At 34.6% G+C, this 26882-nt stretch overlaps 2 protein-coding genes across 4 annotated transcripts; both read left to right on the top strand.

The window, feature by feature from the left end:
* Nucleotides 1-4948: 4948 nt before the first annotated feature.
* LOC132057326 (TSL-kinase interacting protein 1) lies at nt 4949-16899 on the top strand. 3 transcript variants are annotated; one of them, XM_059449884.1, is made up of 14 exons: nt 4949-4954; nt 11148-11477; nt 11589-11671; nt 11785-11832; nt 11951-12060; nt 12534-12618; nt 12720-12996; nt 13535-13669; nt 13768-13919; nt 14019-14257; nt 14351-14678; nt 15485-15892; nt 15978-16109; nt 16283-16899. In XM_059449884.1, the coding sequence occupies exons 2-14, from the start codon at nt 11252-11254 to the stop codon at nt 16517-16519; spliced, it is 2460 nt and encodes an 819-aa protein (XP_059305867.1). In that variant the 5' UTR covers nt 4949-4954; nt 11148-11251; the 3' UTR covers nt 16520-16899. The 3 variants fall into 3 exon arrangements, with proteins under 3 accessions (XP_059305867.1, XP_059305866.1, XP_059305865.1); XM_059449883.1 differs by having other exon boundaries at nt 14351-14681; XM_059449882.1 differs by having other exon boundaries at nt 14351-14681; nt 15473-15892.
* A 2009-nt stretch (nt 16900-18908) lies between these two features.
* LOC132057324 (UDP-glycosyltransferase 86A1-like) lies at nt 18909-21463 on the top strand. The gene is made up of 2 exons (XM_059449880.1): nt 18909-19593; nt 20431-21463. Exons 1-2 carry the CDS (start codon nt 19056-19058, stop codon nt 21342-21344), a joined length of 1452 nt encoding a protein of 483 aa, XP_059305863.1. The 5' UTR covers nt 18909-19055; the 3' UTR covers nt 21345-21463.
* The last annotated feature ends 5419 nt before the right edge of the window (nt 21464-26882 follow it).

Here is a 26882-nt window from a genome sequence, read left to right as displayed (position 1 = left end):
TTACCTATAGACCATAATGACAATAATTTTCTCTCTAAGAGGAGATGTTCACCATGCAAATGGTGTGATGAAAGATTTGGTAGTACAAAATTAATTGGGAACTCTGAAAGAGCTAAAGAGTTACTACCCAGTGGAAGAATTTTTTTTCATAATATTGGTGTTGTAGTAAGTCTCAAAAGAAACTAATTATGTTTCTAAGGGCACTGGCGGAAAATGAATTATATTGAGACTATAAATTATGCGAAGGTTTAATATCTTCATGTTACTACAACTATAGCGGGTAAACAAAATGTATGTGAAATGTTTCCTGTTTTTCCTTAGAATTTATACACATAAATACAAGCATGATGGAAGGTTGGCATGACCGGTTGGCCATCCCGGTTCAAATATGATGCAAAAATAATTGAGAATTCATGTGGTTATTATATATTGAATAAATAGAAAATTCTTCACGAATTCTCTTGTGCTGTGTGTTCTCATGAAAAATTAATTATTGTACCAACTAAGGTTGGGATTGTATTTCCTGATTTTTGAACGTATAAAATGTGATATATATATATATATAGGGCCCAATCACCTACCATGTGGACCAGTTTAGTATTAGATGCATCTATGTTATAGTCACATATGCATTTGGTATCAACTTGCAATTTGGTTTTTGCAAGATTGTTTGCTTAAATTGTTATTTGAAGAGCACAGTTCCAAACTATGAAATTATGTTGATAATGCTGGTATATATCCAAGTTGATTTAGCAGAAATTGTATGCCTCCAATTATAGCTAAACAATTGGTTATGAGAACAAAACTCCTAAAAAGAAATTTGGGATGAGATATGTTATTTAATATGTAGCAGACATTTGTACGCATCAAGCCAACAAGTGATAATAAGTTCCCCTATTACAAGTGGTTCAGGGTCAGGAACCAAATAATTTCCTTCTAGAAATTTAAATGTGCGGTATATGGTTTTAGTGCTCCACCACAAAGTACAAAGATGGGCCCCCAAATAAGGTTGGGAGGTAAATGTTAGATTTCCTAACATTACGGGGAGGGATGATAAGCAGCTGTAAAATAATGTATATGTAATGAATTATCACTGGTATGATCCTCGTTGAAAAGATAATTCAAATTAACTGCCAGACACATTTATTGACCCAAAAGTGAGTATTATATTTCAGCCGCAAATGCTCCAGTTAGAATTAAAGTTTTTAAAGGACAAAGTCTATGGCGATAGATCGATCGGTTCCAAAGATAAAACTCCTAGATGAACGAGAGGAGCAAATGATTAAAACGGTTATATATTGAGGCAAGTTCTTTAAAGAGCACCAAGACATAACACTTCATCAAACCTTGGGATAGGTTCAGGTACCTGAAAATGATGGAAAATGAAGAGATCTTGAAAATTTATATCGCATTGGAACCGATATCAAATGACCGTCGGCGGTATCTTTAAAATAATGTAGAGCTCAACATTATAATGGTGATGAGAATTTTGAATTCAAATCTGTCAAAGGATGTGGACAGATATAATGATTGGCCAAATAAAATACGTAGTTCAAGTATATTTTGTTTCACTTGGAAAAGTGATGTTTTGGACCTATAGTCCAAGGACCTCAAGGTATAATGTCGATGGGGTACAAATGGGTTCTTGTGCGAAAGGTAAAATGGGGAATAAAAACCGTAAATATAAAATACGGCTTGTGCCTTGTGGCATAAAGTTTTTCGCAAAAGTCCAGACATTATTGTATGGATGTATGCATTCTTCTGTGGTGGATGCAATAGGGTTTTCTATCAGTCTGGCAATATATGAAAATTTTGAATGCGTATGATTAAATGTTGTCAATATGGTTATACAAACAATAAAAGAAAATCCGTAGGGATTTAAATTGGTTTGAAACATTTAAGGTTTACGAAAATAAAGCTTCAACAAATCTTTATATAGGTTAAAGCGATTCCATTGAGTACCCCAATAATTGTGATGTCGCTAAATGTAATTAAACATCATGTTGACCTCGTGATAATAATGAGTATATTGTATTGCATACCGCAGAAGAAGTTATTAATATAGATTTGTTTATCCTAACAAATATTATGAAGGTATTGTTGGTTATGTAAAATGCAGAGCATTATTTTTATTATTACATGAAGTTTGTTCTTTAAGCGAGTTACCGATTTGCATGTGATAGCTACTTACAAAGCAAGTCAGTGATGAGTGTCTAGCTGAGATCAATTATTCAGCACATTTTGCAATAGTATGATGTTTATTTGGAAATGAAGATTTCAACAATATAGCTCAATTTAAAGAAGGATATAACAGAGGAGACAATATACAACACATTTCATCAAAGTTCTTTTCTAAACATCATCTTCAATAGAAAGGTGAAATATGTGTTCAACAAATACGCTCGATTGATGATTTGACGAATGTGTTCACTAAAGATTACTAACCTCGACATTTGAGAAGCTGATATACAAGATTGAGATGCGTCGTCTCCGACAAATAAAGTAATCTTTTCATTAGGGGAGAAAATACGCGCTGCACTCTTTTTTCCTTGGTCAAGATTTTGTCCCATTGGGTTTTCCTGACAAGGTTTTTAACGAAGCAAAAAATAATGCCTAGTACAAGTTATGTGTGCTCTTTTTCCTTCACTATAATTTTTCTCACAGGGTTTTTTTTTAGTGAGGTTTTAACGAGGCACATTATCGGACATCCAAGGGGGAGTGTTGTAAATATGATAATAATGTGGATGTCCATAACTTCTAGGAGTTATTTCACCATTATGTGTAGTTATACCACACCTCCACTACTCCCTCATTCATCTCCCACAACCCCGTATTCTTCCCTACCTTCTCAAGGGGTTAATGACATATTCAAGACAATCGTAACCCTTTACATGAAGTAGTATAAATAGGGGTATGATATGTGATGTACTACACACTTGAACATACTTGGATGAATAAGAAAGTTCTCATCTCTTGTGTCTTTATCTCTTTATTGTTTTTGCTTCATCTTTTGATTGTACTAACTCTTTTAGAATAATTTTACAACACAGTGATCTTAAACTTTTAATTTTCGTTTGTTCCATGAGCAAACCTTTAAAATTAAAAATTAAAGCTTGTTAAACCTGAAGTTTTGCCCCATGGGGCAAGCGAAATCAAAGTTTAAGATCACCCGTCTCCAAGATCATTCTTATAAATTACCATATATAAAATTGAGTTTTATAGGGATTTTCTTGTATTTTTAATCGTACACTGTAAGTGTACTTATGTAAGAAAAACTAAGTTGGCTTTTGGCCATGAAAATCAAATATTTTTCACCTTATTTGGTATTTTGGAGTTGGAGTTGAAGATGGAGTTGTGTTTGGTCATAGTTTTTGTAGAGAATATTTGGTTGTTTGAATGTATTGAAAGTGAAAAAAGTGAAAACAAGTTTTTTTTTGTGTTTTTCAAATTCCAAATACAACTTGAAGTTGCATTTGAAAATTTCAAGCCAAACGTTGATTTCCAAATAAAGTGAAAACGTTTTCCGGGAAAAAGTGAAAATTTCACGGCTAAACGGGCCCTAAGATTAGCATTAAAATTGTATTTTCCTAGTTCAAGTTTATTTTAATTAATGTTACAAGTTTGATTCTTGCTTCCTATATTTGCTTGATTCTTTTTTTGATGTCTTCTTGGTACGATTGATCTTTGATTACCTTTCGCTCTGTTGTCGGGTTGAGTATCTGTTGAATTGATCCAATAAGTTGAACTTGAAATGACACATCAAATTATTAAATTAAAACATTTCAAAAGAGTGCAACCAAATGAAATCAAAATGTAACCCGAACCTAAACATATAAAGTAATTATAAAATGAAAAGAAAGAAAAACGATTCATTATTCAACCCTTTACGGGATGAACAACTTGTTTGAATAGTTGTTACCTAATGTATTGTATTGTGTTATTAGTTTATATACAATATTTATTTTGATTGTTACTTTAATTATTGTATCGTATTGTTAAATCCATCATTACAAATCTGTAATGACCATTCTTGTAGGTTTATCTTTCATGCCACGTTATAACAACAAAAAATCCAACTATTGTATTTTTATACACAAGACGATACAATACAAAACAATGCAATGCAATATACCTAACAACCATCCAAATGGGATTCGGTTTTCGGTTCGGTTTATCAAATTTTAGGTTTCGATGCTTTGAAGGTGGACACCGAACACCGAACCAAACTAATTCGGTTCGGTTCTTTTGGTTTCGATTTTTTGAAGTTCGGTTCGGTTTCAATTTTTTCAATTCGATTTTTTTGATATGATATTAGAAGCGGTTCCATTTACACTAATTCATATTCTCAAAAGCAATAAAACATAAAACTGATAAATTAAAATCAAAATCAAACAAACGGGATACGTAAAACCATAACCATGATATAGGATTACTAGGTGTTATATACATACAAAAATAACTAAGAAAACATAAAGCACATACATTAATCCTAAACACATCCTAATCACCTTCCTTTATTAAGTATATTTGATGTGAAAAATTAGATCTCTAAGAGTTAAATGATTATTTTAATTTTTTTGGGTAATATATTAAATTTCGGTGGGCGTTTGGTTCTTCGATTTGGTTTTATCAAACATTGTAGTTCGGTTTTTTGAAGGTGATTTAAAGTTAGTAGCCTAATCCAAATAGAGTCTAAAGTTAAATGACAAATTTGCCCCCCTTTGTACTTGTAGTTCAAGGATTTTGGAGGTCATTTAAATTAGTAGCCTAAAGCCAAATTTGAACAAAAAAATTTCTCTGTGTAATTTGTTCCTCACATATTTTACTTTTTGTTCCTCTCCTTTTCAATTTGAATCGATCCAATTCTTAATAATTCCAATCTTACTTTCCTCTTTCCAACTTTGCTTCTTTTTGCCGACTTTGCCGCTTACTTTCCAATCTTCGGTGATTTCCGGTAACTTAACCGACCTAAATTTCGTTATTTTTCTCTATTTTATTTATATTTAATAGCTTTAATTTGATTATTAGTTTGTGATTACTGTATGTATGGAATTATATACTACATTTTTGTTTATAGAATTTGAAATTGCTGATTTTAGGTTTTTTTTTTTTTTTTGTATTCAATTTTTAGTAATTGAAACATCATATTAAATTTTTTTTTGTTGATGATTAAGTGTAGTTCGTCCATTTTGTTCGTGTTTTAATGAGCTTATATTGTATTGATTCAAGTTAACTGTTTAAATCTTTCGTACTCCGAAAATTGACCTGAATTTCGCTATTTTTGTCGATTTTTTCGTGTTTTATTTGGTTATTATTTAGATTTAATTTGATTATTTGTTGTTGATTACGAATTGTATACTACATTACTTGTATGTGTTCGATAGAAATTCGAAATTGGTGATCTTAGGCTTTAGCTATATATAATTTTAATAATTTGAGTGGTTAATTGTAGGACTTTACATGTCTTTTTTATTGTACATCGATTTCTTGTCTGTTTTTATTTCTGATGGATGCAACTGAGACTATAATGTAATAGGAAATGAATAAATTTAGTTTTTGTAAGCATCAAAAAGACTAAATTAAACTGAATTTGGCGCCAAGCGTTAGGTTTTTAGGAGAAAACGTATTAGGGAAGTGTGTAATTAGAGAGCTATAAACGTGAGATACGGATGAGAATATCATTGAGCTTAAATTTCACTTAAAACCGAGTACGACAAAGTAATAGTAGCTATCTGATATGTTCCCTTGAATCTCATGAATTAAGCGCGGGATTCAAGTCATAACTCCACCATCCTTCTGCCTTGGATTCCCTAACTACCAATCCTTTTATAACGTCTAGCGGGACGTAAATCTGGCCCAATTGAGTAGTGAATCAAGACTGGTAAAGGATTATTAGCTTTACAATCTTGTAACGTGGAAGGCTAAAAGCTATTACTCCTTTTGTTCCGTTTTACGGCAACTGTCTAACTCTTTGTATTCTGAAGCCGACCTAAATTTCACGAATTTTCTCTAACTTTTCCTGTTTTATTTGCTTACTATTTAGATTCACAGCTTTAATTTGATTATTCGTTGTTGATTACTGTAGGTACGGAATTATATAGTACATTCTTCCCTAGGAAACTTGTACATGGTCTATAGAAATTCTAAATTTCTGCTTTTAGGCCTTTTCCATATTCAATTTTAGAAATTGCAGGACTTTACATCTTTTTTGTTGTGCATCTATTTGTTGTCTGTATTAATGAGCTGATGTGGTATTGATTAGAATTTGCTTGATTTTTTATGGATATAACTTATAAGTATAACTGAGACTACAATGTAATAGGAAACGAATAAATCTAGTTATTGTAAGCATAAAAAAGACTAAATTAAACTGAATATGGCGTGAAGCTTTAATTTTTTAGTCGAAAATGTATTAGGAAAGTGTGTAATTAGAGAGCTATAAACATGAGATATGGATGAGAATACTGTGGAGCTTTAATTTCACTTAAAACCGAGCACGACAAAAGAATAACTACACCTTCCTTTTGCCTTGGATTAGAGTCATAACTCCACCATCCTTTTGCGTTGGATTCCCTCACTACCAATCCCTTTATAACGTCTAGCGGGAGCCAAATCTTGCCTAATGGAGTAATGAATCAAGACTTTTGCCTTGGATTCCCTCACTATCAATCCTTGTATAACATCTAGCGGGATTGAAATCTGGCCTAATTGAGTAATGAATCAAGACTGATAAAGGAATAATAGCTTTACAATCTTGTAACATGGAAGGCTAAAAGCAATTACTCTTTTATTCTTAGAAACAATTTAGTTTTGGCTTTTTGTTTTACGCTTAAGGACATGATTTTATAGCCACATAAGTGCCATGTCATGTTTAAGACAAGTTCCAAAAATCTTTCTTCTCTCTTAAACTCCGTGCCTAGTCAATCACCTTCACATAAAATGAAATGGTGGGACTACATAATGGAGGAATTAGTTATGAGAAGCTTAAAGCCTTATTGATCATAGTGCCATCCTACATGCGTTTCGGTGAACCAACCCAAAAGCTAGCTCATGAGGTGAGTATAAGGAGACAAACTCATCCTTCTACCAATGTCAATGTGGGACACTGAAGGCCAAACTGCACAGATGGTGGGTTCCTGTGCTGGTGGGAGGAAGGGGGTACCTGGTAGAATAGAATATTGAGGTTTGAGCACCCTTGTCCGGACATGACCATCATTAAAAAAAGGAAAAAAAATCAAGTATTTAAAAAGCTTCTTAAAAAAAGTAAATTATATTTAAGTGAATAAATGAAGTAAAGATCTTGCAAATTAAGTTCAAAAACCAATTTAAAATTTTGATTTAGATGCAAAAGTGCAGTCAATTTTCTAATTCAATTTAAATGACTAGTATTGATCTCTAAATGCAAATGGTCAACCATTAGTACATACTTCAACAACCAGAGGGGGTTGGCTACGACCCCACACTTAGTTCTATTACGTATTCTTACGGTTGGAGCACTTCATCATATTGTTTTAAAGCTCCAACAATGGCCAATTGCTCCAGATGATTTAACCCGTGGTTGGACTACCCCACAGTTACTTCAAATTATACCATATAAAAATAGAAAACAAAGAAGCTAACTAATACAAAAAAGCATGATAAGAAAACAAAAGGAGTCATTCGAGAAAGTGTCCGATTGTATGCACAAATTTACTTTTTTTAAGAAGCTTTTTAGGTACTTGAAGTGAAGTAAATGAAGTAAAGATCTTGCAAATTAAGTTCAAAAACCAATTAAAATTTTTGATTTAAACACAAAAGTGCAGTCAAGTTTCTAATTCAATTTAAGTGACTAGTCTTGATCTCTAAATTCTTTGTCCTGAAAAGTACAAAGTTCATTAATAACGTTCCCTCAACAATTAATCTCTTTTCCAATTATATTTGCTATTTTTTTGAACAATCGAATCGAGGGTTTGAAGGAGAATTGGCCTCAATATTGTGAACTAATCGAGACCGAAATCGAAAAAAGTGATACGATCGGAGAGGAATAACCGATCCATATAAGAACGACGGGGCAGTCAAGAGCCTCACCCCAATTAAAGACTCCCCAAAATCATAAGGAAGAGAGCGGCCACCAAAAGGTTCTCTTGGAAAAGCTCTCTCCTCCACTCACCAAACCCATTCTTTCTATCTATTCTTTTTATCGGTGAAGAGGTGCCTTGGGCTCTTTTCCAAGGGGTAAATATTATTGAGAACTAAGAAGTGGGTAGAGAAGGAAGGAAAGATCCCTTTAAAATCTTCAAGCAAGCTGCATATCTTTCTTCACTTTTCGAACATGGGGTTGACTACTCTTCTGATTCATTCCTCGTATCATCTAGGATTGAATAGGACTTACAGAACAACTGAATATAGCTTAAAAAAGCTGCACCAATAGCCAAAAGCCATGAACATTTGTAGTTGATCTTCTGTGTACTAGTTTCTCTTCGATACATCTTGTGTTCCTTTCTTTCCACATTGTCACTCTCCTAGAATAGAGCCCCAGATGATGAGGAGTACGCCTTAGCCCTTAGCGCCTTGATACCTACACATGCTGGCTAAGCGAAGTGAGGCGCGCAACGTGAGCTTCACCTAGCTTCAGAACTTAAGCATGCTTAAATGAGCCTTTAACACCACTGGTTCCAGCAATCTTTTCATGAACTGTAGGGGAATCGGTACCTTTAAGAATCTTGCTATGTAAATACCAGTAACTTCTTAGTGCTTTTAATCAACAAAATCTTACTTAGAGAAAACAAAGCATGACACGTAGGCTTCAGATATGAAGGAAAGTGATCCAAAGCTTTTTAACTCACGAGGATAGTTTGTCCACTGCTCTAGGGTCATGAAGCAGTTAGACAAAATTCGAAGAACTTGGAGAACTTAATAGCAGGCAACTTTAATACCATTTGATAATGGGGATGAATTTAAGATCTTATAAGAGGCATTTGTAATAAAGTATCATGTATATGAAGATTACACTGGGTATGTTGTTGTTGCTATTGTATATGAAGATTCAAAATTGAAGTCTTCTATACAAATAGCTATAGAGGTTTAACCACTAAGAAGATTAGGGGAAAGGTTGCAAATGCTAAGTAGTCAGAGAAGATCACTGGTGCACTAGAATTGCTTCCTCTACTTATCGAGTGGAGCATTGGAAAGATATTTTCAATGTTCTGCGAGGAAATTAAAAGAATCATATATGTTGAATATGGGGATGGTCTGAAGATAATTTTTTCGAACAAGCAATAGCTTGGTCTCACTCGTTTGAGGAAATAGTTCCTAATCCCTTCAAATTTACTTTATGTTCTGAAGCTAACATAGCACAGTGCTAAAAACCATTGTTGGACATCAAAGAAATTGTTAAGGGTGGAAGAGTGAGAGCTTGATTCGTCTACTGAGGAAATAGGGAGGTGAAATAGGTCTCAAAGCTTCACTCCATGAAGTGGAAAAGTAATGTTAAGGTTTTTTTTTTTTCCTGTGAAGGCATGTTCTGGCAGAACAAAGAGACCATGGCGTTACAATTGCTTTGGAAGCACAGATCCGTGTCCTCCCCCCCGACCCCGAAAAGTCTCTAGCGTTAGGTGGAGAGCTAATGAAGCATGCCTCAGAAGAGATATTTGTTAGGAAAAGGGGGTTCTGGCTTCTGATACACTGGAGATCCTAATCATGTATTGTTACACTGCGGTACCAGTCAACAGTATACGTGTTACCATGTAACCTTCTGGGTTCATCTTGGTGCATATTTATAAGTTGATACTTTCGAATTGTAAAAGAAAAAGAAAATGTGTTCCTGCGTTGTGGGCAGCAAGGGAGCTGTGGTATATGTTCCTAAACCTATTAGGGATCCATTGGGCAATATGCATATTGAGTTGGTTTGGGAGAAAGACACAAAATCTATACTATTCCCAGCATTATCTTGTGGCTTTTATGGAGGAAGAAATATCAGAGATTTGACGGTGTATCAATTTCTGCTCATATTAAAGTCAACGTGTTTACTGACTCTTGCCTTTTGCTATAGGTGTAAATATGTTAACAATGTAGATGCTTTAATTGACCTTACTAATTCCTAACATTTTTGAATCAGGGACGTACCAAATGTATTTATTCCGCTACATGCTTCCTTTTTTCTTTTTTATTTTGTTCAGAAAGGTAATATTACATGCTTACTTTATTCTTAAAAGGAAAAACCGATAGTTTGTGCACAGAAGAATTATGATGTAAAGATAAGACATGAATTTTGCAAGTTTTAAAACATTTAAGTATTGAATGGCACATCTGTATATAATTTGATACGTTCTATAAATAATTTGCGACTTTATTACGTATAAAATACTACTATTACTACTACTAATAATTATTATTATTTGTTACTTTATTGCTACTATTCCTTCTAGTCCTTTATGCATTCAAGCTTTTATTCGCATGATTAACTTGTTTTCTAAGTAAAAGTCATGTTAATTTTAATTGATCTTCTTTAGCGATGTTAATATAATTTTAATTATATCTTTTGATATTATTATCAAAAAATGCACCCATACTTTGTACTAAACAGCTTCTTATTGAAATTCGGCTATAACGTATTAGCTTTTCAGTTCCAGATGAATATTAGGATTCACTGAAACCATTTCCTTCTAAGGCTTTTCTATATGATCCTTCCTAACAACTATAGTTTGCAAATGAGTTATCTTTTTCTTCCATATTTATTCCTGGCTTTTCTATATGATCCTTCCTAACAACTATAGTTTGCAAATGAGTTATCTTTTTCTTCCATATTTATTCCTGCTTGCTTTAACACGTGAGGTATAATGAAACTGTTACAACAGTTAGTTCTTTCCCATCTTTTTTCTTTTTATTCCTTTTTTCTCTCTCTTCCTTTTTGCACCTTGAAATTAGTGCGTACCTGATCTTATACCAAGGATAATGGGTCTCGAAGGGACATCTTTGGAATAATAGTGGGCTTTAGTAAGTTGTCGTATTGTGAGTATGTGCTAATGCATGGATCTGTTCAGGGTAGTATCTTGATATATACAGTGATTGATGTTGCTTCCTTTTTCTGCAAGTCTAACTATAAGTGGCTTAATCAATTGTAAATTTCTCTGTTTGAATGTTTAGTGGTCTTTTATTTGTTTTGGTAGGTACTTTTTATCTGCGCATTTTATCTGTTGGAGGTTTGAGAAGTATCTTCTGGTGTTTGCAGTTGAAAATAGAATGCAAAGCTAGTACTTTGGATGACTTCAACATGCAAATGGAGCAACGAGTCTCCTTAGAGTGTGACACATGCCTCCATCCTGAGACTTTTATGCGAAAGGATGGGGTTTCTGGTGTAACACAATATCCTGCAGCAGCACTCCCATTGATACCCTCAAAAGATCATCCTGATTCACAGCAGTCTGTGCTGACACATGATCATGCGGTGACACAGCTGGTACCATCCTCTCAAGACCAGGTTATGCTACTGCAGCCAGGTATGTCATCGAAATATACGCTTTATCTTAGCTGTCTTACACTTGATAATTCCCTAGTTGCGGGTGGTTAACTTGTCATTTCTGCTGCTGGGATATTGATTACTAATGCAGCCAAAAAGCAGACACGCCAATGGGCTGCATGGACACGTCAGGAGGAAGAAAGCTTTTTCTCTGCACTGCGACAAGTTGGCAAGGTACGTAATTCACTGTTTTGGTGTATATATAGGCATATAGCTGGAGTCCTCTTTTGTTTTTTGTTTTTCTCGTGGGATCAATAATTATTGTGCTGTGGCACTTTCTGTCTCAGAATTTCGAGAAAATTACTAGTCGCGTGCAGAGCAAAAACAAGGATCAGGTATATATGGCGCCATTTATTTATTTAATTGTCCACATATCTTTTTCTTCTATGCTCTTTGCTTCCTTTTTTTTTTTTTTTTTTTTTTTTGAACTCTTCTATTCCTTTGATTTGGCAGGTCAGACATTATTATTATCGTCTTGTGAGGCGTATGAACAAGTTGTTGGGTCCGGATCTTTGTCTTGATGCCAAAAATTCCAAAGATACTAATGCTGCAATGCTGCGATGGTATGTGGGAGCCATTACCTAGTCGTTCATCTCTCTTCTGCTTATTTCAAACTAATGAAACTATTGGCCGGAAATATTTTCTGCCATTTCGTTAGCAGCGCGATCCTCTTTTGGTCCATTTTTTTATGACATAGAAGCATGGTATGCGTTAAATGTAAGGATGGTGTTGTGTAGTAACAAAATGAAGTCATGGGATCAATGTTGTCTTTTTTTAAGCATTTAAAATGTAGTGTTATTGCTGTGGTAATTATGCATTACAGGCATGCTACACTTGTATTTCTTTCCCATGGTGAAGCAAACCAGCTAATACAATATGTTCTGTTTGTTGGTTTGGAGGAGTAACTCACTGACTTTTTCATATTCACAACAAAATCTATTATGTAAACTTGAAGCGAAATGTAGCTTACATTTGACACTTTTACATGTTAAATAGCTACTTCTAATGCTATAGCTACCTTTGACTTTGTCTGCAGGTGGTCTTTACTGGAAAAGTATAGCTGTAAAGCTTCAAAGCTTCATTTGAAACCACGGAGATTTAAAATATTTATTGAAACTTTGGTCAGTCAAGAACATCAATTTTTTCCTTTATAACGCTCCATGTTTCAGCATGATTTGTTTTATTCTTAGCTGGACTGAACAAACATTATATTGTCATAAAGGAGAGTCAGCTGTTGAAAGACCGGAAAAAGAATGTAAGAAGGCGTCCTTCTCAAGGAGAAAGTAGTTCTACAGCTGCTGCATCTCTTTCAAGTCATGGAAGAGTGTCAACTACTGATAATCGGACGGTTAAAGTGGTTCTTCTCGACAACCAGGACGTACAAAAGTTTGGATCTGGAAAAGGCTCTTCTCTGAAACGCCATGTCACTATGGGTGTCAATAGAAGCAATGCAAAAGCAGACTCTTCTGTGAAAAATGCTAGACATCGACGAAGGATAGGTTTGTTAGTTAATAGACTCGTGAATGAATTGCAATTGTGGCTTCTTTGGATTTTATGCTTCCCCTGCATCTTTTCCCAAAGCATATTTTAGAGATATACATTGCTCCATACTGGATATATTGGGGCATAGGTTTGTGAACTCCTCCCATTCCGTATGTTTTGAGTTGGTAGCGCAATTCTTTTACATAGAGTAGTAATTGTTTTTTGTATGACATATTATGGAACTATGAGTGTAGGTGTTTCTTTTACATGGAAATACTTGTTTTTGTTCTTCTTACACACTACTTCCAGATGGCATCAGAAAAATTATCTGACTGCGTTGCACATGTCATTGGAGTGACAAGGCAAAACGTTTTCTTCCTCCCACCCTCCATACCTTAGCTGACATTGTTCAGAGGAGGGTTAATAGTGATATTCCTGTGACTGATATAGTCTATCTACTGCTTTGTCTTTTTTCTTTTTGGTGTTCTCTCATTTTCCTAAATAACAAGGCTGTCTCTGAGCTCAACTCTGAGTTGTATTGTCTCTGGGTGGCAGGTTCTGCATCAACAGCTGCATATAAAAGGTGGGAGAAGGCTGCAATTGCTGGAGTTTCATTGGTAGCTGATGCTGCCGAGCATTTGGAACGGGCAACTATTGATAAAGATGTCGGACAGGTCCAGAATTCACAGGGTGAGTAATTAGTTGAAGCTTTCTTGTTTCCATTGTGGGTTTTTGATTCCATCAAATGCATCTAACTTCTAGCCATCCTTTATGCGAATAACTTGCAGGGATAAATGGTTTTGAACATGTTGGCAAAGATATGCATTCTTTGGCGACTTTATCACAAAATCTGTTAAATGAGGCCAATTTACAGAGTTGTATGAAACTCAAGCTCCAGCTGTTTCCTGTTGATGAAGGAACTAGGAGAGCCCTGGAAATGGTAGGTTAACTAAATCTCTTTGCTGTTCTGTGATTAACTGGTTACAACATTTGATGCAAAATTTATTTCCTATCACTTCTCTTTTCCTTTCTGTGCCAGGATAATCATAACCCGTACTTGGAACTCACTCTAAGTAATCGAAAGAAGATGTCATCCGTTTTGGAACATCTCAATCGTAAATGGGGAAGTTCGAGCATAGCAACTGGAGAACTGGTGCTTTTTCCTTACCATGTACAGATGGAAAACCTGGTGCACTCCCTGAGATGGACCAAAGATACTGCACAAAGTGCGGCAGATGTGCATAATCTGATTGGACGCCCTCCAGTTTTCCGTCTCAGGTCCGTGTTTTACATTTTCTTTTTGTATCCTTCGGAAGTTATCTCTACAATAGTTATGGCCTTGTGGGACTGATTTATTTTTTCTTATTTTAGATATGGTTGGTTTCCAAATGCTGAGCTTGGAATGTCTCAAGAACCATTGTCATCTACCACCCCGTTTACGCAAAATTCTAACACTAACATAACTAAAGAAAAGAATGCAGAAATACTAGCATCATCCCATGGTAAACTTGTACGATTTGCTAAAGAACCACTAGTTTCTAACCCAAGAATGACTGTGACATCCTCCTCAATCGAGCTGTCTGGCGAGTCAGACTTGCAAGCTAGCGTGGGTCTGAATACCTACACTTCTGATCATGATGAAACTTTGCCATTGCATAGAAGGGAGTACGGGGATGCAACCACAGCAGAACAAACTGAGATGGTATTTTTTTTCCTTCAGTTTTATTCTCATTATCATTTTGGCTTAATTTGCTTTATAGAAACTCAGAGAACTGGCAATTCAGTTGAATTCCTTTTGGCTCTTTTACATTCAGCTTATCATTGTGTTTGCTTTTATTGTCTATATTTTTGTGTGATGCATAAAAAATAGCACACCTTTTTTGTAACTTGCTGAGTTATCCTATTACATGATGAACTTCAGCAAACTTGGGTTTGTCTGCTTTATACGGGCTATTTCTATTCTTCTAGTATTCGGATTTTGCTCTATGTGAGATATGTTGAAGACCGCCTTATCTTGATGATGCAATAGCTTATTAAGGAAACCATTCTTGGTACAAATTTTTAACGACATGGTTAGCATTGGTTTTGGTCTAAGGTAGGAATCAAAGTAAAATCTACTGGTAAAGCATGTCAAAGGGGACATGGACTCCCATATAGAAACCGCCTATTTGAGGTAGCATCCCAGGACACGTCATTTGGCACTCGTTTGTCTGATTGTGAAGCTATCAGTTTCCAAGATAATGATTGAGTAAAACATGTTTTTACTTGCTGGAGAGAAACTGAAGTTTTATCACCAGATGGTCAAGTTTTTAGCAAATGTCATTTGAGGTTCTCCCTCTTTTATTCTGGTTATTGTTTCTTTTTGCGTGTTGTGTGTGTGTGTGTGTTAAGGGGAGTAATTTTTGCTTTAAAAGAATGTTCGGTTGCAGATCGATGAATAAGTTGCAACTTGCTCATTATTCTGTTCCTGATTTTTTTCCTACTTCCCATTAGCATGATATGCAGGGAGGTAAGGCCAGTGTTTTATCAGTAGGGGGTTGGGAAGATAGCCTTACCAACATAAGCATTGGAGATCTTCTCTCTGATGCACCTGATGATGAGGAAACAGACTGCGTTAACTCAACTTTACCTGGAAGCTCTCAGTTTCTCCAACAGATGCCATTTAGCTGCGACTCCTTTGATGCAGCGATTGCTGCTCATATATATAAGCATCAAAGCAAAGCTGATTCTCAGATGGCTCTTCCACCTCAATCATCTTCCATTTGGAATGCTGAAGATACATGTGATGCTTTTGCATTTAAGAAAAATGTTGCTTTCAATGACAAAGCGCAGAGTTCATCCAGCAATATTGGTGCTGAGAACTGCCAGCGGATTGCTCAGTCATGTTCCCTAGTATTGGATTCAGGAATAAAGGTTTATGTCAAAGAGAATCTTATCAAGTATCACTTTGTGCTAGTTATAGATGGAGCATATACATCATTTTTATTTTCTTTTGCAGGATTTACCAGGGAACATGGAATCCTTTACTGATGAAACTGCTCGTGATGATCCAGTGGATGAGTGTCAATCCGATGCGCAAGCTTTGGATGGTTCTGCAAAGGATCCTAATGGGCTCTCCGAAATATATTGGGTAAATCGTTTCTTACTTGTCCTGCTTATGCTTCTGAATGTGGAGGCATTTTGGATAATTAACGCCTGCCTTTCTGCTAATATTGGTGCTGGCAATTGGCATCAGTTATATATACAACCCTCTAATATGTCGTCTTTGAGGTGTTATTTACCTAATTCCTCGTTTTTCTGCAGACGGACTCTTTAGGACCGCTAGAATTGGATGCACCACCTTCATGTAGATATCATAGTGAAGACCTAATTCTGGGTGATAGTATTGATGGCTTGCACCGTCTCATAGCTAGCAGTCTGGATGCATTTCAAAATTGCTCGTTCTTTGGGTTGGACAAGAAAGAGCCTGGATCTACTGTTGAACCCGTAGAGACTAAGACTACTACATTTTCAGACTTAAAGATCGGCGCTGAGGTCTAAGTTTCTTGACTGTGGGACTGGAGTAAGCGGTGTTTATTTGTTAAACTTAGTTCGACTGACTTATAGGGGTCGTTGTCACAACAATCTCTAGTACAGAACTTCCTGCATGCGCAAGTAAGCATGGCTCTTGAAAAGAGAAAAGGGTTGAAACGGGACAAAGGTTACTTAATGTAGAGTATTTCAGATGTCTCTGGATGTTGTACATTGTGTAGATCTTATGTGCAGCATGTGAAAATGCCAATGTTTTTTGGTTTTTCAACTGATGGATGTTGCAAATTCTGGACTTTGGCATGACAAGGTTGATATCGATATTAATTAATCGATAACTAAAAGAACGTGAATATTATAAATAGACATGGGAAAACCAAAATTTCAAAATATTCACTGTTTTATCTCCCAAATTCAGGCTTCCTATAATGTTCCCACTATACTTCAATGTTGCTGATTGTTTTCCTACTCTAGTAGTTATAATACAAAAGTATACTCCATTATGCCGTAAATATAATATGTATAAAGCAATATGCTTGTGGATAGGATTAATTGATAGTAGTTTTTATCTGATCAATATGACCAAATATATGATGATACTAGTTTGATTATCACTCAGGTGGAAGGTTCTAATCCTACAAAGATCCTTTTTTTCATCTAACTTTTTGTTATCGCTATTTCCGGCCAACTCTTCCTAGAAAATAATTTAAAAGAAAAGAAGAAAATCCTTACTGTTTTTCTCTCTATATATATTCAGTAACTCAAGGAGGAAATTCACGTCTTGCAATTTTTCGATTTTAAAATAATTTGGTTTAATTGATGGGATATGACTTTGGAATGTCCTTTTAGCAAGATGGGGTTAGTAAGAAACCTACAAAAGTTATAAAGATGAGCTGTCCTCCGTTCAACTCTTACAATGAGATTTTTCTTGTCAAATAATGCCACAATAGACAGACCAGTTTGAAGTCACTTTACTTGTGCTTGTCCTTTGATTAATATACCATGTGTGGTCAACTAGAAAAAGAAGAAGTTCAATGCATAAAGTATTCCTCGTTCAGGCTTGATCTGGGGGAGGTTTGTCACCGGACGGTGTAATACAAACCGTCTATTTTTATCATTACTTTAAGTCTCCCAATTTTACCATTACTCCAAGACTCCCCTTCACCATATGCACTTAATTTTAATTTTAAGCAAAGACACTTTAAAATAATCCGAACATATGGTTATAGTAATCCTCTAATATAATTTAGAAGGGTACAAAACTCGACTTAAGATGGCCAAACTTTGGTAAAAATTAAATGAGACCCATTATATCAATCTTGTGGATACAAAGATAGTTTGACCAAATTCTAATGGGTTGGATGTTAGTGTAAATTAGTTGGAGAAGAGAAGTCAAGTTTGAATTTTAACTTGGAGGTGTGTTTGTTATTCCCTTTTTCTCGACGGTTGAACATATGTGTTGATCTCCAATACAAACCCAAAAGATTCACGCTGTGTTCTTGCGAAAATTCAAATTTTTGCTGGACTTGGATTTCGTTCAGTAACTACAAACTCATGTTAAATTATGTAATCATTTTATCTAAAAGCTTAACCGTAAGAGAGCACACACTTATTTATTAAGTACCTTCAACATGCCTCCTCACATGCGAGCCTGGTTATTTTCTTCATGTGCATGATAATTTTTACTCCTTTTATTAAATTTAATATTGAGATTTGTTCTACCGGCTAAACTGAATTTATATGAATATGAAATAAATAAAAGACAAAAATGAGGCGGCTGGATCCAATTTAATGTTCTACTAGATAGTTACATTTCATTGTCTCATTACATAGTGGTCCCTCTGCTAACTCAATCAACTAATACTTGTTCTGCAGGCTCAAAGACCGATTCAGAACTTTGGACTTGGTTGAGTTTAGCCTTTACCATTCATAATACTGAATTTATGATATTTTAAAAATTATGAATTCAGAATTTAATATTTATTAAAACTTAGTAGTACTTTAATTTGACCATTTGATATCCGAAATTTAGTGACCTACCTAATTCAAATTCACACCGCACAAAATTTATTTAATGAGAAACCGCTCTTTAGCAAAAATTTTAATTAATTTTTTTGAGGGTACCCAGAGAACATCTTGTGGAGACGGGGTGAGGCTAGCTCAAACGATAAGAGCACGTGGTTACAATGTTGTCAAGGGTTCAAATTCCTCCTCACACACAACAAGTCAAAAAGGGAAGTACATTTCCCTTTCGGAATAGGAAAATCATGTTTGGGATCCATTTCAGGGCTCAAACCGTAGATTTCTTGTTAAGGTTGAAGAGATTCGTCATGCCATTAAGTTCCTTAGTGGTAAACTTTAGTATTTTTCACACACACAAAAAAACTTTATTCATATTCTATATCGAAAATACTGGTTCGATTGAACCCGTAGCTAATATTCTACATCGCCTTGCACCATCATTTGTGGAATAAAGTGAAGAGAGAGAACACGTCCACCATTCTCATATATAAGAGTTCTCCCCTATCAACAACAAGCAAAAACAACAATGGCAAGAGGCAACCAAAAGCCTCATGCAATAGTAATTCCATGCCCATTTCAAGGCCACATAAATCCTAGTATTCACCTTTCACTAAAACTTGCAACAAAAGGCTTTGCCGTAACATTTGTCAACACCGAGTACACTCATGCCCAAATAACCAAATCACAACAATTAGACCAAAACTCCACAATTCATGACATATTTGAAAAATTTCAAGAATCTGGCCTTGACATACATTATCAAACAGTTAGTGATGGCTTTCCCTTAGAATTTGATCGATTTTCGGGGTCGAATCAAGATGATTTTTTGGAAAGATTTTTACTAAATTACCCTGTTCATGTTGACGAAGTTGTTGGGAAGTTAGTAGAATTGGAAAATCCTAGGCCAACATGTTTGGTTGTTGATACTTTCTTGGCTTGGGGGACAAAAATTGCTAACAAATATGAACTCGTTAGTGTTTCATTCTTCACTCAATCTGCTTTGATGTTTACTATAGACTATCATCTTGACCTTCTGCTGAAAAATGGTCATTTTGGTTCAAATGGTAAGTTTCATTCTATATCCTCTCCGTCTCTCTTTGAAAATAGGAGTAAATTTTATATACACTGACAATGTATGTACTGCAGATTCTCCAAAAACGATGTTGTAGCCGTGTCTAATCCTCCAAAATGAACTATTTAATTTTGGTGGATCCGACATGCATTCCACGACATTTTTGGAGAGTCCGGCTACATAGCTGACATGTAATGTTGAGTTAATTATTTGTATGTTCATTTAAGTTATAGGAACTACCTAATAAGTCACTTTTGTTTCTTTTACAACAATAAAACGCTCATGTTGCTCATTATTCTACAAATCACTCCTACCGGAAAATTTCTTTCTTTCACCATTAATCACTCCAGTCAGAAAACAACTTCTTTTGACTATTTCAACTCTTTGTAAAAATTAAGGATTAGAGTTATTCTTATTATATTTTTGTTGGGCTATTGCATAGTGTAAAACCCCCTAATAATATATGATTAGTAACACAAAAATTTAAGCAAGTCATATGCTACAACATGTTAATATATATTGATTGTAGCATGTTAATACATATGGATAGTGTAAAATATTTTACACCACTAAAAGGGCATGGTGGAACAGACAAAATTCCTCCACTATTAACCTAGGGTTCGACCCCTACGAATGGAAGAACCCTTGATAGGAAACGTTTCCCCTTTTAATGAACTTTACGAGATGCGAATCTAAATTAGTCGGACCAACACTGGATTCCAAACACTAGATGAGCATATGGTTATTAGAAAATATTTACACTATTTGCATTTAATTAACTTCATCATGATATTGATTTGGCTAACTTTTTTCTACTTTATTTTCGTAGATGACCGCAAGGATACTATAGATTATATACCAGGAATTTCAGCAATTGAGCCAAGTGACTTACCTTCATACTTCAAAACAAAAGAGACATCCACTATCCTTCATCAAACTATCTACAAAGGTCTTGAAGATGCCAAGAAATCAGACATTGTAATTTGTAACACAGTACAAGAACTTGAATCCAAAGTAATTTTAACACTCCTAGAAAAAATTAAAAAACCTTTTTATGCTATTGGTCCAGTTTTATCAACTAGTGTCACATTTTCCAAAAGTTTGTGGCCAGAGTCAAACTGTGTGGAATGGCTAAACACTAAGCCCAAATCCTCAGTGTTGTACTTCTCACTTGGTAGCTTATTTAGTCTAAGTAAAGAAGATGTTATGGAATTTGCTCAAGGCTTAATGCTTAGCAAAGTGAGTTTTATTTGGGTACTTAGGCCTAATTTGGCGGTTACGGATGAAACAAACTTTTTGCCAGTTGGATTCCAAGAAAACGTAGATCGAGGGTTGGTTGTACCGTGGTGCGATCAACGGGTAGTACTTTCACATCCGGCTATTGGAGGATTTCTGACGCACTGTGGATGGAATTCGATTCTGGAGAGTTTATGGGCAAGTGTTCCAATGATATGTCATCCTATAGCTGTTGATCAAACAACTAATAGAAAATTGGTGGTTGATGAGTGGAAAGTTGGGATAAATCTTTGTGATAATTATAATAAATCAATCACAAAGGAGGAAGTAGCAAAAAAGATTAATTTTCTTATGAGTGAAGAAAATTCAAAGGGGTTGAGGGAGGCTGTCAAGGAAGTGACAAAGACTATGGAAATTGCATTATTAGCCAATGGAAGTTCAGAGAAATTTCTTGACTTGTTTGTTGAAGATGTAATGGCCAAAACAAAAATAGCACCTTTTAAGTAATGAATTACATTACATGGCTATTTTTGTTAGATAGCCTTGAATGTCACAATTGTTTTTGGGTTCTTCTCTTTTTGACCACGATATAGTGGAAATGAAAATTGTACTCAAATTTCATCTTAGATGACTTCATCCGTTTTTTTTTACACTTTTTTTTTTTTTTTATTTGTAATTAATCGAAAAGAATACTTAAGTTCATTTAATCAATTCGAAAAGAATTCTCAGCTTCATCCGTTTTTCCTCTTAGATGACACTTTTTTTTTAAATTTATAATCAATTCGAAAAGAATAGTTAAGTTCATCTGTTTTGTCCATCTGTTTTTATGAATAATATTATTGATAAACATAATATTTTTGCTAAACTGACCAGCTTTGTTCAAAACATACATTGCTTGGCCTACTTCCCTGCCAAATAAAAAAAAGGATAATTAATTGAACATTCTAAAACAGTTGTCAAAGTTCTAAAAAGATAAACAAATTTAACTAACAACTCAAATTTTGGATAATGTCGTGATCATATAAGAAAATAATGAACTATTTTTTAATTAATTGGAAAGTTGAAGTAATGAAGTTCCTGATTTTTTCTTGGTAATTAATTTTATAAGATGGAAAAAAAGTATTTGTAGATCTAATAGAATGAAAAGAACCTATGAATAAAATGAAAAGAACCTATGAATAAACTATCCCCAGCTTTAGTTTCTACTTGACATATCTCTCCATCTAAAGACCAAAAAGCAAAAGCCAAAACTGTTTGTCAGGCCTCTTCCTTTGCCCTTGCAAAAAACTTTGCTCTTCACATTCAATAGGGAGCTCCCTCAACTGGAAATGAAGAAGCAAATGAAGGCAAGAGGAGACCGGCTCAGTGATTTGCTAGTGTCGATTCTAATTCATATACTATCTATGTTGCTAGACGGAAAACAATTGGTAAGGACAAGCATATTGTCGGCGAAATGGCGGTTTCTTTGAAAGTCCGTTCCGGTATCACTTGATTTTTCGCTCCCTATTTGCGAAAAGAGGAGATTATTCATTTCCTAACTTCCAGCCATAGAGAGCTTTATTATTGGAGGGCTTTCTAGAAAATCTGAAAATTAAGGGTTTGTCTAACAACGTACTTGGAATATGTATTTTGCAACCAAATTTGCTGATGTTGAACATTTTGCTCTAGAATTTCTCATTGTCAGTAACACTGACACATATGATTTTCCAGAGTTTGCATTTAAGAATCCGTCCCTGAGGAATTTGGTTGTAAGAAACTGTATGTTCTACCCTACCACTAATGTGAACTGGAGTGGTCTTGTTTCTCTTTCACTTAGCCACATGAGGTTGTTGGAAGTTGTCATGGAGAAGGTTACTTGGAGTGCTTGGAATTGAATATTGTTACGTACATACAGAGTCTGGAAATTAGTCCTGAGAAGGTGAGAGAATTCACCATACAAAACTACGAATTAGTGAAACATGACATTTGGTTAGAAATCTTAGGCCCCCATGTTCAAAAATTGCAACTTCTGGGCTCGTGCTGTGGGATACGCTTGAGAAATGTGGCTTCACTTGTCACTGCAGTCCTTTTTCTAGATTTTGATTTTGGAGTTTGAGACAAATTTCAGGAGGAGTTTAGTTGTTTGAAGCAACTTCTTCAAAGTGTTGCCTATGAAATCTTGAATTAGGTCGCTGGTGCATATACTGGAGTCGGAAGGTTGACAGTCTCCACCATGAAACCGGAAGTTCTTAAAACTTGACACAGCCTTGAAACAGTTTGACTTTCCTGGAATTTGCCACCTTCTACGGAGTTCATCGAATCTTGAGACTTTAGTCATTGACTGTTACAATCACGAACCAAGAGAGCCGACAAGGTACACAACCGAGGATGAATGGAATAGAAGGTTAAGGCAAAGGGAAGCCCCATGCACTGAGCTCCCGGTATCCGTGGGGTCCGTGGAAAAGCCAGACCACAAGACATATAATTTTACGACTCTTTGCCACATCTGAAGACCATCAAGGTCATTAAATTGTTGGAAATAAGTCTGCACTGCCATCAGTGAAATTTTTGCTCAAAAATGCACCAGTAATAGAAAATTTTGTCATTGTTGCCTAGTCTAAAGGGAGTAATGCATCTCACAATTATGTTAAAATGGAACAGGAGTTTCAAAGCTTTCCCAGATTCTCTCGGCACGCTTCAGTTGTCTTTTCTTATTGATAGTCTTTGACCCTATCATTTGTATTGATCGCAACATACTTAACCACTGTTGCTTTATGTTTGAAACTGATTTTGTTGTTGATAGACATGGCTAGAATTGTACTTGTCAGTATCCAAGGAGTTTTAAGTAGTTCTTCATGTCTTTAAAAAATAAAAAATGAAGAAGTAACACAATTACAGATTAGGTAAAGCTAAGCTATGAATAAAAGTCCAATATTCTCATACCATGACTCTCTTGGATAATCAGTCTTATCAAAGAATTTTCTAAATATTACTTGTCTTTGGGCAGTAAATGAAGTGCGGTGTTCACAAAAGTTTTTAGTCTTGAATTTTTGTGTCCGCTTAATAAAATCTTTAAAATGACTTTAATTTGAAAAAATTTATTGGGAAAATTTTTTGTTGCTCATCAGGCATAAGCTCTAGCTTTTACCTGTAAGGCAAAACTTTTGGTCAATTAAGCAGGTTCACAGTTTTGAAATATCCTGAATTTCTGCAATATAGGTAAAACCAGTTTATGCTTTGCCCCTGTTGCCCATCATGCATTAGTTCTAATCTTTGCTTACGGAAAATGATCAAATATTCCTTTGAACTATCGGAAAAGGTCTAAACATACCCTTTTGCATATGTTTTGCTATAAATACCCATATGTTTACGCTTTTGGCTCACTTATGCCCTTTGACTAACGTTCAACACTGAATTAAAAAAATATATTTATTTAAATTGCACGTGGCAACTTCTTACTAGCCGAAATTAAAACATCTAACTCATTAAAAAAACCCACCCATATATACCCATCTTTCGGACCAACCGTCCCCAAACACCAACCCAAACCGAACAAAAAGTCTAACTGAAAAAAAAAGGACCTCGTTTCAATTAAACTCCATAGAAGCAAAAGCCCCATGAAAATTATTTAAAGGAAAAGAAAACTTAATCTGCTCTTCCATTAGTTCGGGAAAAGAAAACTATTAGATTATTTTGTGCTGAGCGTAATTAATCCATACTAGATTTAACATAAGTGGAGATAGAGTATATTTGAAGATCAGCTATTCTAAATTTTGTAAATATTTTATCTTTCTTTTGAACTCTTTGCTTCAAAAACCACTATTCACTTAGTTTCTTCATCGGTTAAGGCTTAGTAGTGAAGCTGATGATATTGATGCTCAAGGGGGTATGGCCAAGCAGCTCATCCGCTGTTCTGTTGCAGCTAGCAATTGGATCAAGTGAGTCTTTTTTATCTTTACTTAGATTTTTTGTTTGGGTTAGTGTTTGGGTTAGTCTGAAAAATGGGTACATATGGGTGGATTTTTTTTAATGGGTGAGGTGTTTTATTTCACCCAATAAAAAGTTGTCACGTGAAATTTAAATAAATATTTTTTTAACTCGGTGTTGACCGTTAGTCAAAAGGCTTAAGTGAGCCAAAAATGTAACCAGAAAAGTATTTTTAGCAAAATAGATGGGCAATGGGTATATTTAGACCTTTTTCGATAGTTCAGGGGCATTTTTAGTCCTTTTCATTTTGGTTATAAGGCAGAACTTGTTGTCAATTTGAGTAGGTTCACTGTCTTGAAATATTTTGAATTTCTGCCTTATAGGCAAAACTAATTTATGTCCACAAACTTATGCCTGATGGATAGGGCTGCTTATCGGGCGAATTGGACGGATAATTACGCTTAACGGTTTGGCTTATCAGTTATCGGCTATTAAATGTACTCATCCTACTAGATAAGATAATTTTTAAATCGGACGGTGTATTGGCTAAATTTATTAAAATCACAACATCTTCACTAATTTCTATCGACGAAATCTTGTAATTATCAACGGGGCCATCATTGGGACAATACTCCATATTGTCTCCTATAAAAAAATCGTAAAATAGTCATTGCCTTTAGTAAAGGCAAATTGCCATGAATATTACCATATGGAGTGACCATTAACATATGACTAGTGTTTTTCTTTGCCATGAATCTCTCTTTCTATTTCCCTTAACAAAGGTGAATAGATAAGAAGTGAAATAAGATACTCGATAGCCTTTAGATTTAAGATTTATAATAGATACTTTATATATTTGGGGGTAAAAATATAAATATGGTAAGTCTTAACGGGTTAACGGTTGTCGATAAGTTAAATAAATAAGCCATTAACAATAAAAAAGTTATTTCCGATAACCCATTACCAATAAACCAATAAGCCAATTTTGCGATTGGGTTATCGGTTACGGTTCAGTTTTGAACAACCCTATTGATGGACAACAAACATTTTGCCTAGCGAATTTTCTAAAACGGAGGCTATTTATTAAAAACATCCTTAAGTGGGGCCAAAAAATCAAGACCACCCCTTATGGAGGCCATTTGTGAACTTGACCCGTAATTGAGGGTGTCAAATGGGTGTGTTGGACAAATTTGGGTGGGTCAAAATAGGTCGATAGTTAAATAAATAAATATCTTTTCTAAAATGTTCTTTTATAATTTTTTAAATATCTTTTCTTGTTCTTTTATAATTTTTTAAATACCTAGTTAATAATAAAAAATTATTTTTTATTATGGCTATATATAACACATCACTCAAAAGAATATTTTTTTGAAAATATTTTGACAAAGTTTCTCATTGATCAATCTGGAATATCTATCAATCCAATTTTTAGACGGACTAAGCCAATAATGAGCAGGTCAATGACCCATCTAAACTTGAGTTGATTGGGAGGATCACGTTTTTATGGGCTAATTTTATCACCCTAATTGTAACTTTTTGTCACTATGGTAATTTCCTAGTGGTTGTAAAAAGGCATTCGCCGGAGAATTTAAAAGTAATTGTAACTTGAGATATTAAATTACATACTTAATTTTTTTTAAAAAAAATTGAAAAGAAGATTTAATGCATTCATATATCACTTACTATTTTCTTTTATTTCTTATATAAAAACGTAGGAAACAAAACTTGGATTGGAGAGTTATTGTATTATTAAAGTCAACATACAGGTCAAATAACGAACAAAGGAAATAATAAAGTTTTAAAATTTTAAATGTATCTTTACAACATGAGATGGTCCTGTGATAAATAATTTCGTATTAAAATAAAAAGATAATGAATAAAACAAAATAATGAAGTTTTTAATGATTAGTTGTAATTACAATTTTATTCAACATGTAATCTATCTATCTATATGTATACTATATTAAAAGCACGAAGGACTTTAGAAATGTTGATTGAACTTTTTGACCTTCATTAAAAGACTCCGCAATAGATAAAATTGTCATTTACTATTTTTTCTATAATATATAGGACTTTAATATCTATAATTTACTTATTAAATTATTTCCTTATATTTAGGACTTCGAAATCTACTAAAAA

Source organism: Lycium ferocissimum, chromosome 5 (genome assembly GCF_029784015.1).
Source record: "Lycium ferocissimum isolate CSIRO_LF1 chromosome 5, AGI_CSIRO_Lferr_CH_V1, whole genome shotgun sequence".
NCBI classification, from domain to species: domain Eukaryota; kingdom Viridiplantae; phylum Streptophyta; class Magnoliopsida; order Solanales; family Solanaceae; genus Lycium; species Lycium ferocissimum.
The sequence above is the reverse complement of the archived record's forward strand: the minus strand, read 5'-3'. Positions and strand labels throughout refer to the sequence as shown.